A 15,188-nucleotide genomic window follows, 5' to 3' on the forward strand; every position below is an offset into this window, starting at 1 on the left:
TTAGTATGTAATTTCTTCAACCACTGTCTTGTGGACTGCTCTCTTCTTCAAATCAGTTTCTCATTCTTGTCAAGTTTTTGCCCCGGTTCAGGGTTAGGATTTATATGCGAATTTGGGGCTAGAGGTCTCCAGCCTTCAAGAGAATGTCGTGTCTCACTTGCTTTGATCCAGTGGCCGAGTCGGTGGTGGTGGACTGAAGCTACCTTCAGGGTCCCAGGACACGGACATTTGATAGTTGGCAGCTCACTCCTGACACCATATATTTTGGGCAAAGCTTTGCTGGGCTCCAGAAGGACAACTGTACTCTGGTTTTGTCCCTGCAGTTCCTGGATCACCCCATGGGTTTTCATCGTCCTCACTAGACACTGAGAGAGTGCTTCTCTCATTTCTGGGTTATCCATAGGTGACACGGGGGTGATTTCTGTTGCTGTAGTTAACACACTGTATGGAAAATCTTTTCTATAAGATACAAAATGCTAAGAGGATTTCTTTCCTTGCAGGAACGGGATTTATTAAAAACATTTAAAATTCCAGTAGACACTTTAATTACATACCTAATGACCCTGGAAGATCATTACCATGCTGATGTGGCCTACCACAATAATATTCACGCTGCAGATGTCGTCCAGTCAACGCACGTGCTGTTGTCTACACCTGCTTTAGAGGTACACTTGGTTTCTAAACCTTCGAGGACATTAACTTGGCACTCGCAGTGGTTCTTCAGCTTGCATACTGAAGGGCATGGAGGGCAAACAATAATTGGCTTCCTGGAAATATTATTAAGTTGGGAGGGGGATGTCACTGTGGTAATTAAACAGCTGAGTCTTTGATGAATTTGTCTTTGATAATAATCAAAGACTTAGGGATTCATCTGTTTATGATATTGCCTCGTTGAAATGATCTAGTGAACATTCCATAAAGCACACCTGGATTACTTAGTTTTGATTAGTTTGGGGCTTCTTGGGAATTTAGTCTGACAACTTTTTTGTTTATAATCCAAAGATGATTATTTTTATAAAATAGAAGCTATGCATTGATACTTTTCATAGAACTCACTAGAAAGAAACATATCTTTAATGTCACCAAATCCTATGAAGTTGTTCCATTAAATGTTTATTAAAGCAATTTAATCTCCATAATCATTTGGGAGAGTGACTCTCTTTTGCTAATGTACTTTATAGTTCAGATTGTTTCATTATAAAACTGGGTTAATACCTTATTGTTTGAGTGAGAGGCTCTCAACTGGGGGTGATTTTCCCATTACTCCTGCTCCTCCCAGGAACATCTGGCAGTCAATACTGGAGAAGTTTTTGGCTGCCACAATTTGGGGGTACATTGTACTGGCACCTCATCTGTAGAGACCAGGGGCCCTGCTAAACACCTCGTAACACACAGGATAGCCTCCCACAGCAAAGATTTATCTGCACAACAAAGACTTATCTGACCGCAGATGTTGGTTTCTCTGAGATTGAGAGTCCCTGTTTTGAATGGAAGAAAATAATTGCTTGTGTCATTAATTTTATGTACATTTTCAGAATATCCTTGAACATCTTAAATACTTTTAAAATAAGTTATTATTTTCTATAAAATATTGGCAGATATCCTTTTTAAATATTTTTAAAATATAACCATGGAAAAGGTGTGATCTTGAATTATAATAAAATCAGATAAAATATTTCCTCCAAGATTACATTCAAAAAGGCCATGAGGAGCTCATTTTCTGAAAGTCTCCCATCCTGAAACATGATGATAATATATTTTGAAGCTTCATTTTATTTTCCATCAGAGTCTGGGAAGGAATTTCCCATTCCTATGCACCTTGAATTTATATTACTATAGAATAGTAACGTTATCTAATACTGTCTGGGTTCTTTCAGGCTGTGTTTACAGATTTGGAGATTCTTGCAGCAATTTTTGCCAGTGCAATCCATGACGTTGATCATCCTGGTGTGTCCAATCAGTTTCTGATCAATACAAGTAAGTGAAGTGAAACTTCTTCATTTTTGCAGAAAAAATTTTCCTTTTTACATTTTAGAGTGACTGAGCGTTTTTATAAGTGTAGGGTGTTTCCAGAGTCATGTTCTTTTGAGATGTGTATATATGCATTTTGGTGACTGCACATTAATGTTATAATAGCTCTAAAAAAGTATTGTTCTAGCCCATGAGGCATATGATGTTTGAAAAAACATGCATTCCAGGGCTTCTCTTGAAATACTATATTACCACATTAGTAGACAGAGCAATTGAAAGCAAAAGTTTGCAGAAAGATTTAGGTATATTGCTCGTAAAGTCTTTTTGGCGGGGAGCTGTGCTGGGTCTTTATTGCAGCTCATCAGCTTTCTCTGGTTGTGGCATGTGGTCTCTCTAGTTGCGGCATGCAGGTTTAGTTGCCCTGTGGCATGGGTGATCTTAGTTCGCTGACCAGGGATTGAACCCATGTCCCTTGCATTGGTAGGTGGATTCTTAACCACCTCACCACCAGGGAAATCCTACCCTCAGAGTTTTAAATAAAAGAAGTTATCAGGATAAATGTTAAATTCCTCATTTTATGTAGGTTGTCACGTAATCCTCTTCAGAGGCTGTAACTCCTTCCCCTCTCCACCATGTTCTTTCCTCTTCTTCCCTTTTTACATCTCATGCTGAGGGCAGTATGAGGTTCTGTTTTGACATACTGTTTCTTTTTTTCTTTTAATATGTTTTAACCATTGATTTTTTTTCTCACTGGTGACATTTTGCAAAATAAGTCATCAATGGATTTGGAAAGAACGCACAGAAGAGACTGTTCAGTGTGGGACACCTCTTAACACACAGTTGCACTGCAAACTCCTGTAGGGAATATTAGTAGCATTTGGGTGAGGCTTTTGGCAAAGAGATTGTTTTACAGAAATTCTGTTCTTTCTGTGCTCTTAGTCACTCAGTCGTGTCTGACTCTTTGTGACCCCCATGGACTGGGACCCGCCAGGCTTCTCTGTCCATGGGAATTCTCCAGCCTAACCTAGGAATTGAACCAGGGTCTCCTGCATTGCAGGTGGTTTCTTTACCAGCTGAGCTACCAGGGAAGCCCATTCTTTCTATACTTGAAGTTAATTGGTAAATAATTTAAATGTACCATTATATAATTCCCTCCCACTACAGTAGATTAATGTTATAAAAGTCACTTTTGTATGTGAAAAAATAAAATAAAAAGCTCTTATTTTTTCCTATCTGTTAAGAATCTGTCTTTGCTTTTTACTGTGAGTTGTGGAAAACAGCCTTCTCCTGCCCCATAGCAGTCTAGCTCCTATAGCGTCTGTTCCTCCACCATTCATTCCCAATACTTTGGTGCAGCCAGATTTAAAGGGGAAGTTTAAGTATAGGCTTGCTTTTGAGAGATTCAGATCTTTTGGCTTATTTATATATTTGTATAGCCTCTGGACTACCCTATAACAAAATGCACTTTGGTGACTCACTCATGTATAGGAGAATTGGGAAAGTCATAGGTTTCCAAAAATGGAGGATAGTCAGTGCATTTCATGTCTTAGCTACCTTTTGAGAACCTATAATAGGGTGCTTTCAGGAGTCAATGAAACATTACTGTATATCAACACATGAGTTTACATTGTCTCCTAGGTTAGGGTTGATTGCATCCTTTCTGTTAGAACAGGAAGGTCATATAGTAAAATGTACACTGGCAATTTTTGTTATCCTGGACTGATTCATTATTTTGCTTCTTAGGTATATCTTGATATTTTTAACAAATACATATAAATTTTGTCTTAACTCTTGCCATTAAGAAAGGTAGGCTTTTTTCTTTAAATTAATAACACCAATATTCAGACTTAAGTGTTTTATTTGCATCCTATTATACTTAATATTGTATCTTCCCATATTACAACATTAGAATTAAGAATTGAGAACAAATTAAAACAACCCATACTAAAGTCACTGTCTTCCAAGTATTCTGTTAAATTTTTCAGGAAAAATGAGGACCAACTCTATTATTCTTTATTATGGACCTTCTAAGGGCAGATGGGCCTAGGCTGGCAGCACGGTACCTGTGGAGTCTGCAGTTTAAGCTAGCAAAGCCTCAGTCCATGGATGAATCTCATGCCCTTTAAAGTTTGAGACAACTGAGAATAAATAATGGAGACACTTAGGGGGTAATTATACACACAGAACAGTGGCCAAGGGTGTCTGTCTGTTTAAGGTCGTTTTACTGATGACCTGCCTGAGGTAGAAGGATTATAGACTGCGTTTCTGGAGGCAGTTTGTTAGTCAGTGATGTTGTGCACATCTCCTTTCTGTGGGGTCTCAGCCACACAGGACAGTCAGCAGTTCCCAGGCCAGCTTTGGATTGCTGATATTTTCTTGAGGGTGGGGTGAGATAGGGCTGTGTAATGCCTGAGAGAATGAATCAGTAACATCTGGTAGATGAAAGTTGCCCCAGGGCATTATGAGAATTATTGCCGTAGTTAGCTTTTAATTGGGCTTCCCTGGTGGCTCAGACGGTGAAGAATCTGCCTGCAATACAGGAGACCCGGGTTCTTTTGATCCCTGGGTCGGGAAGATCAAGCCAGAAAGCATTTTATTTTAGAACTCAGAAGAGGCTTAGTAGCCTCTAACACAAGTTAAGTTTTAGTTTTCACAACATGCTTTAAAAGGAGTCCCACTAATAACTGCAAACTTGTAATAAACAGCTATATGAAATACTCTATCAGAATGTCATTATTTTTAGTTTACAGTAAACTCTTTTTATAGACCTTAAATTTGTGTTTTCTCTTTCTTTTGTGGATGGGTTGAGTGGCTCAAACTAGCACACTCTCAGCTCCTAGCCTGGAGCTGGGGCTGCCATCTTGTCCAAAGCTAAAGGTTGAACCTGTGTTTCCTGTAATAAAGACTTCTAATCATCAGATCAGACCTCCCATGGATGGGAGGTCACCTGTCCAATTTTAAGGAGACTGCATGGCTCACCAGGGTGGAAGGGCACTTGGGCTCACCTGGCTGAATCCCAGGCCAATTCTCAGTTGTGGTGATAGTTTTCATTAACCATTCCAGTTGTGTTAGTTTTAGGCACCAAGTGATTTGATATTAATGACACATACACGCCTTGTAAACATGCTGAAGGTTGTGAAAACAGAGTGATCATTTCTACCTGGCAGAGGCTTTAAGCTTTTATAAATGATTTAGAGGAGTGAGAGATTCTGAATAGGATGTAAGGAAGTTGAAATTCCAGGTGAGAAGCTGCATAAATCTTTTTCAAGGACAATACTATGTAAATAAATCTATAAAATGTAATTAGCATCATAATGTGTTTAATAGAGCACGTTCAGTTCAGTTCAGTCCAGTCGCTCAGTCGTGTCCGACTCTTCGCGACCCCATGAACCGCAGCTCGCCAGGCCTCCCTGTCCATCACCAACTCCCAGAGTTCACTCAGACTCACGTCCATCAAGTCAGTGATGACATTCAGCCATCTCATCCTCTGTCGTCCCCTTCTCCTCCTGCCCCCAATCCCTCCCAGCATCAAAGTCTTTTCCAGTGAGTCAACTCTTCGCACGAGGTGGCGAAAGTACTGGAGTTTCAGCTTTAACATCATTCCTTCCAAAGAAATCCCAGGGCTGATTTCCTTCAGAATGGACTGGTTGGATCTCCTTGCAGTCCAAGGGACTCTCAAGAGTCTTCTCCAACACCACAGTTCAAAAGCATCAGTTCTTCAGCCCTCAGCCTTCTTCACAGTCCAACTCTCACATCCATACATGACTACTGGAAAAACCATAGCCTTGACTAGACGGACCTTAGTCGGCAAAGTAATGTCTCTGCTTTTGAATATGCTATCTAGGTTGGTCATAACTTTTCTTCCAAGGAGTAAGCGTCTTTTAATTTCATGGCTGCAGTCACCATCTGCAGTGATTTTGGAGCCCCAAAAAATAAAGCCTGACACTGTTTCCACTGTTTCCCCATTTATTTCCCATGAAGTGATGGGACCAGATGCCATGATCTTCGTTTTCTGAATGTTGAGCTTTAAGCCAACTCTTTCACCCTCCTCTTTCACTTTCATCAAGAGGCTTTTTAGTTCCTCTTCACTTTCTGCCATAAGGGTGGTGTCATCTGGATATCTGAGGTTATTGATATTTCTCCCGGCACATTAGAGAATATTTATCTTTAAAAAGATAAATATTTTTAAAGCATTATTTTCTGAAACAATAAAACAGTGTCAGAATATATATAGCATTAAATTTTACTTGGAAAATGAGTAAAATTTCTGTTTCTAGCAAATCTGTCTAGGTGTGGCGGAGAAAGGTTTCTTCACACATTTGAACACATTAGTCATCTATTCAAATCATATGGCTTTTGAGGTTCAGGAGCAGGGACATTTCACTATATGAAGGTCGAGCTACACCTGGTGATAGTACACACTCTACTTCACTGATCTCATTGATAAAAAAGCTTTCCATCACTATATTTGTAGCTTATATATAGAATGCTATTTTTCTGTATAAATGTAAAATCATAGGATCTCAGTCAAAGTGTGTCTTGAATCTCACGTCTCCTTCCTAGCTTCTTTAAAATAGTCACTGAGCAGTATTGAGTATTTCTTCCTTAGAAAATAATATATATTCTCCACACAAGTCAGAAGAAAGATCCAACACATGTTTTAGTTTTTACAGTGACTTAAGTGGAAACAAGATAAAGCACCATTTTTTTTAAAGACTACTTTAATAGATCTGAGTCTGCTATTTATAGGAACTAGGAAAGAGGTGGGATTTCTCATTGCAAACAAAACAAAACAAAACAGGTCCAGGACAGTCATGGGGAAGCAGCCGAATCTTCACCTTGAAGTTACGTAGACAGCTCAAAAGCCAGCTCCGTGTGAAACTCTCGGTGTGCGTACATGTTTATAGTGACTGCCGAGACACTTGGACAAGGAAATGGAAAAATGAACAAAGCTATCCTATGAACAAAACAAGTACAAGCGTGAACAGACCCTGATATTGTTTGTATGTTCCAAGCTGGTCTTGTACCCTCTTGGAGTACAAATTACCCTAAGGCACATGATCTTTACATAAAAGATTGGATAGATAGTCCACCTTTATCAGGAATACAACATCTGGATGTGTTACAGATGTTAGGAATGTTGCTTTCTACTGCTGAGCTTATGGAGCTGCCTCTAGCAGATCCGGAGAGGAGGTTCAGGATAACCTCACCTAACTTCTTTCCCTTTAGAACAGAAGAAGCCGAAGCCTCAGTGTGAACTGACTTGTCACGTGCCAATAGCGTTAAGTCCACTCTCAAGATTCTAGGGCTCTTCCGTGGTTACACTAACTCATAGACTGTCTTTTAGGTGTTGTCATGTCATGGGAATGCAAGCAGAAACATTTAGGAGAAACCGCTTCCTAAAACCCCAGATATCTCAGAATATGAAAAATAAGATGAACTTAGCATAAATGGCTTTGCTGACCTTCTACCTCTTGTCTTTCTTTCAAGACTCTGAACTTGCCTTGATGTACAATGATTCTTCTGTCCTGGAGAACCATCATTTGGCCGTGGGCTTTAAGTTGCTTCAGGAAGAAAACTGTGACATTTTCCAGAATTTGACCAAAAAGCAAAGACAGTCATTAAGGAAGATGGTCATTGACATTGTGAGTAACTGATAAAAAGCAAAAGAGAGAACTGTGATCTATGATGTTTTTTTAAAAAAGAAAGAGATGACAATCAAATAAAAGTTTCTTATACATTTCAAGATATTGCTGCCGTTTCTGTCCCAGAGGCTGGCCTTGCTGCTGGCAGTGATGCTCTGCTGCTAACAGTCTGGGGTTAAGAATAATGAAAAAACCTCTTGTCAGCAGAAGTGCCATGCAGAAACATCCGTGACATTCGTCTTTTCTCTATGCATTTTTCATGAGACACAGGGAAATCTCTGGTTATCGGAAACTTTATCTGTTTAGCTTTGTACATACAGAGAAATGGAGACATTACATGTCTTAGATAAGCAGAAAATTAACCAGAATATTGTTCCTAAAGTATCCTGTAAGCAACCTGTGAATCACTCCATTGTAGTCCAGTAACCACCTTCTAGTCCAAGAAATAAAACTTCAAAATGTGATGATGTCTTATCCAGAGAAATAGCCCTTTTTATCTCCATGAGAGTGGCTGCTAGTGATTAATGTTTCTGTATATCGTACACATTTCTCTGAGCTTCCAGGAAACTTGACAGCAAAGAGGAGTAGATTCTGGCCCAGGAAGCAGTGAAGGACTCCTGTACAGGGCTATTAGATGACAGAATTGTTCTCCATTTCTTCTCATGTTCTCCATGATATTTTCATGTGCAAATTATGACTTTTTTCCTCTGGGCATGTTTTACTTATTAAAACACTGTTTGTCTTTTAAGGTACTTGCCACAGACATGTCAAAGCACATGAATCTACTGGCCGATTTGAAAACTATGGTTGAAACTAAGAAAGTGACGAGTTCTGGAGTTCTTCTTCTTGATAATTATTCTGATAGGATCCAGGTAAAGCATTTGACTTTGTTCTGTGTCTCTGTGTACACACTCATGTCTGTGTGTCTAGCTTAGATAGGATTTATGTCTCCTTTCTCCCAGCTTATAATTTTGGTAGTTATAAGCAGGATTTTTATCCAGATTCTTCATCTTGAGAATTAACCAGACAAAATCCTATTGGCCTTTGCAAGTGGAAGTGCATTAGAAAAAAATAATATCCCACAGAACCAACCACTTAAGCAGCTCTGAATTTAATGAACTGAGCATGTAAACAGTTTTTCGCATGATACCTAGATGCGGTAGAAGTGGCATACTTTGGACTATTAATACAAGTGTGAACCACACACAGACACATCATGGTCGAGCCGTCTGGAACGACTCTTACACAACATGTATTTTTAAGTGTCACAGTCACCTGATGTGAATTTCTAGTTTAAAAAAAAGGAACGGGTGCTAAACAGAGCATGCACTGGTTTGTTTTAGGTCCTTCAGAACATGGTGCATTGTGCCGACCTGAGCAACCCCACCAAGCCTCTCCAGCTGTACCGCCAGTGGACGGACCGCATCATGGAGGAGTTCTTCCGCCAAGGGGACCGAGAGAGGGAGCGGGGCATGGAGATAAGCCCCATGTGTGACAAGCACAACGCATCTGTGGAAAAATCACAGGTGATGCCTTAAGCTTTCAGAGAGAACACAGCTACACTTTGCTTACTTCGTTTGCACCTTGTTCAGTCTTTTATTGGGTGATCTTAATTACTTCCTTTCTGACAAGCTCAATTCCCACTTCGTGTTTGCAAGCCTCAAAATTCTTTGATTCTTAGGATGTATATCTGTATGGTCGTATATCTATTCATAGAACAGTATATTTATTCATCCTAACTCGATTCATATAGTATATTCATATGTGTAGAATTATTTCAACTATCTCTTCTCATAAGTGAATAAAGTTCTTTGAATCCATATGGAATACATGGCATTATTTCGGTTTATCTGGATCCACCTATAAATGGACTATTCTAAAATCAAGTCCAAGCCTCAAGCCAAGCAAGGTAAAGAAGCAGAGGTTTTTTTACATCAGAAACTTGCTCTTGGATTCAGAATTCTAAAAGCTATTGTTTTCTGCAGCTCATTAACAACATTGTCATACAGTCTGCTACCTAAAATAGGGACTGTTTTACCAGACTAAGGTTAATAGTCTTCAGTATTATATTTGTAAAGCATATTACATTTATATATTTTACGTAAATTCTATATATCATATATAAAAATTTAATTCAGTATATAAATTGAATACATTTGGGTCTCTTTAACCTTTTCCATTGTTTCTTAATCCTGTACTCACACCGGATATTTTTTTAACCAGGTGGGCTTCATAGACTATATTGTTCATCCTCTGTGGGAGACGTGGGCAGACCTGGTCCATCCTGACGCCCAGGACATTTTGGACACTTTGGAGGACAATCGCGAGTGGTACCAGAGCACAATTCCTCAGAGCCCCTCCCCGGCGCCCGATGACCAGGAGGAGGGCAGGCAGGGTCAGACAGAGAAGTTCCAGTTTGAACTGACTTTAGAGGAAGACGGCGAGTCCGACACCGAGAAGGACAGTGGGAGTCAAGTCGAGGAAGACACTAGCTGCAGCGACTGCCAGACGCTGTGCACTCAGGACTCGGAGGCCACCGAGACCCCCCTGGATGAGCAGGTGGAAGAGGAGGCCGCGGCGGGCGGGGAGGGGGCCCAGCCCGAGGCCTGCGTCGCCGGGGAGCCCTCCCCGGGCACGTAACAGGGCCCAGACGCCCATGCCTTTCGTGTGTGTCTTTTGTTTTTTCAAGTAGAAACGTTGTTTCCAAAGTGCATGTCACATGCCACAACCACGGTCACACCTCACTGTCATCTGCCAGGATGTTTGTGGAACAAAACTGACCTTGACGACTTAGTCTGGCGCTCAGGAATATCGTCACCAGTTTTTTCACCTCCATGTCATCAGAATGAGAGGGACATCTTCATGGACAGCATTGTCACAGGTCTGCGGCTCCATCACGCTGAAGAAGCCGAGAAAAGTCAACGCTCAAGTGTTTTCTAGGGAGTGTGGCTCATTGGGCAGCCACAAAGTTAAGATGATTTGGGGTTCTTTATTTTTTGTTTTTGTTTGCAATATTTTCAGCAGAAAGAAGGCATTATTACATGGATGCAGTGAACAGATGGGTGAAGCAACGAATGGGTCAGGAACAGGACACAGTGTCAAGCTGTTACCAGGAAAAAGATGAGCCACAGAAATTGCATAATTTTCTAATTTCAAGTCTTCCTGATACCTGACTGAATAGTGTGGTTCGGTGAGCTGCACTGACCTCTACATTTTGTATGATATGTAAAACAGATTTTTTGTAGAGCTTACTTTTATTATTAAATGTATTGAGGTATTATATTTAAAAAACTATGTTCAGAACTTCATCTGCCACTGGTTATTTTTTTCTAAGGAGTAACTTGCAAGTTTTCAGTACAAATCTGTGCTACACTGGATAAACCTAATTTACAAATTTTACTTGCACCTTAGACTTCATAGCAATTAACTGATTTGTAGTGACCCATTGTTTTATATACCAATGACTTCCATATTTTAAAAACAAAAATTGACTTTATGTTGCAGGAAACCCTTTTTGTAGGTCTTCATTTACTGGCTTTTCATTTTGGTCTATTCAGACATGCAGAGTTGCTCCCCACTGACATTTCTCTTCACTGTGTGCAAAGTGAACACGTGTTCCATAATACTCTGATGTGTGTTCTGTCTAATGTATCTCAAGCCTCATGGACACTCAGTCATCAGCTGGTATTATCTGAAGCAAATGAGAGATATAAATACCCAGTAGCTAAAATGGTCAGTCTTTTTTAGATATTTTCCTACTCAGTGTCTTCTGATAACTTTTTGCTGTGGTGGTAGACCCTCATTTCACAAATGCATGTCTTTGTAATAACCCACACATTTCATGCTCATTTTTATTGTTTTCACAGTCAGTTATAGTAAGAAAACCTTTTCCCCCTTGTGCTGCTTCATTATTCAGTGTGTGTTTGAACCTCTGTCCACATTTACTACGTGGGGTCTTATCAAATATATCACCACCATTCTGATGGATGCAAAGAACAGGTAGTCAAGTTAGAGTTAGCATTCTTTTCTGCCATGAGGTCTTATATAATGACTAGCTTTTACTTTTGATTTACAAAGAAAAGTTAATGGCTAGCTAATTTTTAATAATATTAGTAGAATATATTAATGAACACCAATACAATGAATGCTCTTTGTTTCTATGATTTCACTATGGGATTAAGAACTGTATGAAGAATATTCCTGAGAAGTGATTTTAAGTGTAGCAGTGACTCTTCCTTAAAGGACAGCCACATAACACATAGTAGCATTTCTTGCTTTATCAGTTATCATTGATCCAGAAGTACATCTGGTGGAGGAGAACTTTAAATATGCTGATAGAAAGAAGTTGAAAAAAAAGAAAAAAGAAAGAAAGAAGTTGATGGTGCCCCTAGCACCAGAGATTTGGTGATATGATGCCATTTTAAATTACTCAGTTGGGTAAGAAGATTCTGACTAAATCAAACATTAGAGATCACTCTTGGCTGAATTTAGTATCAAGAATTGTATTCCAATTTTAGAGATTGATTCCCAGTATTTACCTTTAATTGGCATCTTGGGGCATTTATTTAGTCTGGACTTTCTTCCCATTTCAGATCTTAAAAAATGTTTACCTTCTCTGTGAAGAGTTTGGAGCCCAAATAATCATTTTTCACAGTGATATCCAAGAACTCAAGTAGAGGCTAAAGGAATATCTGACCAAACAGAAAATAGAACAGTAAATGAAATTGTAATCCTGAAAAATGTTTATATTGGGGATATCTCAAGGAGACTTCTGGGGACTAATCACTAAATCATCAGCCAGGGAAATGACCCAAGCTGAAGATACTCACTATTTTAATCCCCTGAGAGCCACTGATGGTTAGAAACATGGATAGAAAAATTAGGTAGCTGTGAATTTCAACACAGAGCACAAGATAGGAACTGACCAATTAATTATCAGATTTTCACCTTCCTTCCCCTGTAAAATTCAGACAGTAATCTTTCAAATAAAGTCTAATGTTTGGCAAGTGGTTTCACAAGAACAATTGGAAACTTGTTTCCGTTTTAATTTTGTCCCTGATGGAGGTCTAGACGCAAAGACAAAGAATCTAAGGATTATTCCTTTCTCCCAAATACTCTCAATCCCTCCCTTTCCTCATGCTTGGTACTTCCCCCAAAGAGTGCCTAGAACTTAAGAATGAAAAAAAAATTAAAACAGCAATATGTCACAGATCGGGACCTGAAAAGGTATTATAACGGCACTAAAAAAGGGAGACTTTTTTTTTCCTTCAATTTGTTGGTTTTAATGGTCACATGTGTGAAGATACCCACTGATGGACAATCAAATTGTAGGAAAAAAGTAATATCCAAAAGACAGGGACTAGTGCACTGTACAATCTGCTTTTCCTCTCCCTTCTCTCTCCTCTGCTCTCGCCAAAGTGTGCTTCAGAGTTATACACTTCTTTATTAAAAAGAATACTCTTTTATAAGTGGCTTTACATTTCCTAAAATGTAAGAAAATACAGTATCTCGGTACTGTATGGGGAAGAAGATGTCCAAGTTTGCATAAAACCAGTACATTTCAGCTTGCAAGTTACTAAACATAATAATGCTGTTTTAATTTTCTTTTCTTTTATGTCACTTAAAATTCACAAGAAAATAATGTAGATAGAACAAATTGTAGACAAGGGAAAAAAAACTTGAATGAAGTGGATTTTACCGAAAGCTTTATGATACTTTTTGAATGCATTATTTATTTTTTTGTGCCATGCATTTTTTTCTCACCAAATGACCTTACCTGTAATACAGTCTTGTTTGTCTGTTTACAACCATGTATTTATTGTAATGTACATACTGTAATGTTAATTGTAAATTATCGGTTCTTATTAAAACATCATCCCTAATTGGGATGGTGTTGATATATTTGGAAACTCTTGGTGAGAGAATGAATGGTGTGTATACATACTCCTTGTACATTTTCTTTTCTTCTATAAAATAGTCTTGTCACCTTAGAGCTTGTTTATGGAAGATTCAAGAAAACTATAAAATACATAAAGGTATATAAAATATAAAAAACATAGCTGCAGGTCTTTGGTCCCAGGGCTGTGCCTTAACTTTAACCAATATTTTCTTGTTTTGCTGCATTTGAAAGTAAGGTAATGGTGGGGTTAGGGCTGGGCATTTTACATCTGAGCTTTGAATCAATTGGGTTTCTGGCAGCAGCTGGATTGTACAGAACCACGGTCAACCTCTAGAGCATTCTGAGACTCTTTTGAGAGACAACCCCTTAAATGCTTTCTGCCACGAAGCACCATAGCATATATGATGGTGTTTTTTCCTGTAAGATACTAACTGAGCTGCTTCAGTTAGTTACATTTGATTTTTTTTTTAATTTTCAAACACTACTGGGGAAATATATTCTTGTCCAATAATTATTAAAAGTCTTTTTGACTTCTTGAGCACATGGGCAAATGAACTTGATTTGGAGCTAGAGCCATAGGTCATGCATTGTAGTACTTTATTATTTGGCTTCCTGCCATGTTAAGAAAAAAATTCCATGTTAGGAAAATATGAAAAAAGGTCATTTTTTTTTAAACCATGGAATTTTTCTTCAACTAAGATGAATTAAATTTCCTTATGTATATAAATTCATACATTAAACACAAAGTTTTATATGATGCCAATTCACATAGCATAATGGAGTTACCATTCTCTTGAATGTGTATTTCTGCAAAACTTAACTTGCTTTAGAATTTTTAAATTTAACCTTGCATAGAGGCCAGCTCCTGAAAGCTATGAAAAATTCCCAGTGGCTGATGTGGAAACCTTTTTCTACTGCTGCCCAGCCCTCAGGATGTGCAACTTAGTGAAAGGAGAGAATCTTTTTCTAGGAAAAATGAGCCTCCTTTTATTTTATTTCATTTTCTTTTTTGACACAAACTGTAGATTTTAGCAGCCCTGGCCCAAAGGAATTTGATTACTTTTGTTTTAAACAGTACAATGGGGACACTATAATTACAAAAAGGAAAAAAAATCCTTACTGATTTTAGTTGTTTTAAATTTGATTTCTTTGGATATGTTTTCAGAGTGGTCAATTGTGTGTGAGCATTACAAATGATGATTCTTTTAGTGGTTTCTTAGCCTCTCTTACAGCCCATGGGGATAGTACTGTACATCAATACCTTCATATGAAATTTTTATATGCAATGGAAATAAAAGCATGGGTTGATTCTGCCTATTTATGACTCAGTCATTTACAAATAAGAGTATTCATTTTAACTCGTAGTTCAGTCAGCACATGTTTCCAAGAGCCATGAGGATTGTTAAGGTGAGATAAAGGATAGTGACATCATACACTACCACATATTTGTAGTCCAATAAAACCAAATTATGTAGATTAATCTTGCTATAGAGTAAAAAGGCAAAATTATGTAGATGGCCTATAAGACTAAGCACTAAAAGGCTTGGGAAGGGAACTTCTCTGATTGAGTGTTCTGGCATACTGAAAGTTATTCAGATATTCAACAGTTATTTGCTGGGTCTCTACTCTGCAAACTCTAAGACTGTAAGGATTCATCAGTGAACAGACATAAT

General features: G+C 38.6%; 1 protein-coding gene across 12 annotated transcripts in view; it reads left to right on the plus strand.

Moving 5' to 3' along the window:
- The window catches only part of PDE4D (phosphodiesterase 4D), a 1,583,646-nt gene extending 1,571,659 nt beyond the window's left edge, over positions 1-11,987 (plus strand). For all 12 annotated transcript variants that reach the window (XM_069556482.1, XM_069556479.1, XM_069556480.1 and 9 more), the window contains 6 exons: positions 501-665; positions 1,878-1,977; positions 7,462-7,616; positions 8,366-8,488; positions 8,960-9,142; positions 9,840-11,987. In XM_069556482.1, coding sequence (XP_069412583.1) covers positions 501-665; positions 1,878-1,977; positions 7,462-7,616; positions 8,366-8,488; positions 8,960-9,142; positions 9,840-10,256 — 1,143 coding nt within the window. In that variant the 3' untranslated portion in view covers positions 10,257-11,987. The remainder of the gene's footprint in view (positions 1-500; positions 666-1,877; positions 1,978-7,461; positions 7,617-8,365; positions 8,489-8,959; positions 9,143-9,839) is intronic.
- The last annotated feature ends 3,201 nt before the right edge of the window (positions 11,988-15,188 follow it).

The sequence above is a fragment of the Ovis canadensis genome, chromosome 16 (genome assembly GCF_042477335.2).
Source record: "Ovis canadensis isolate MfBH-ARS-UI-01 breed Bighorn chromosome 16, ARS-UI_OviCan_v2, whole genome shotgun sequence".
Classification (NCBI taxonomy): domain Eukaryota; kingdom Metazoa; phylum Chordata; class Mammalia; order Artiodactyla; family Bovidae; genus Ovis; species Ovis canadensis.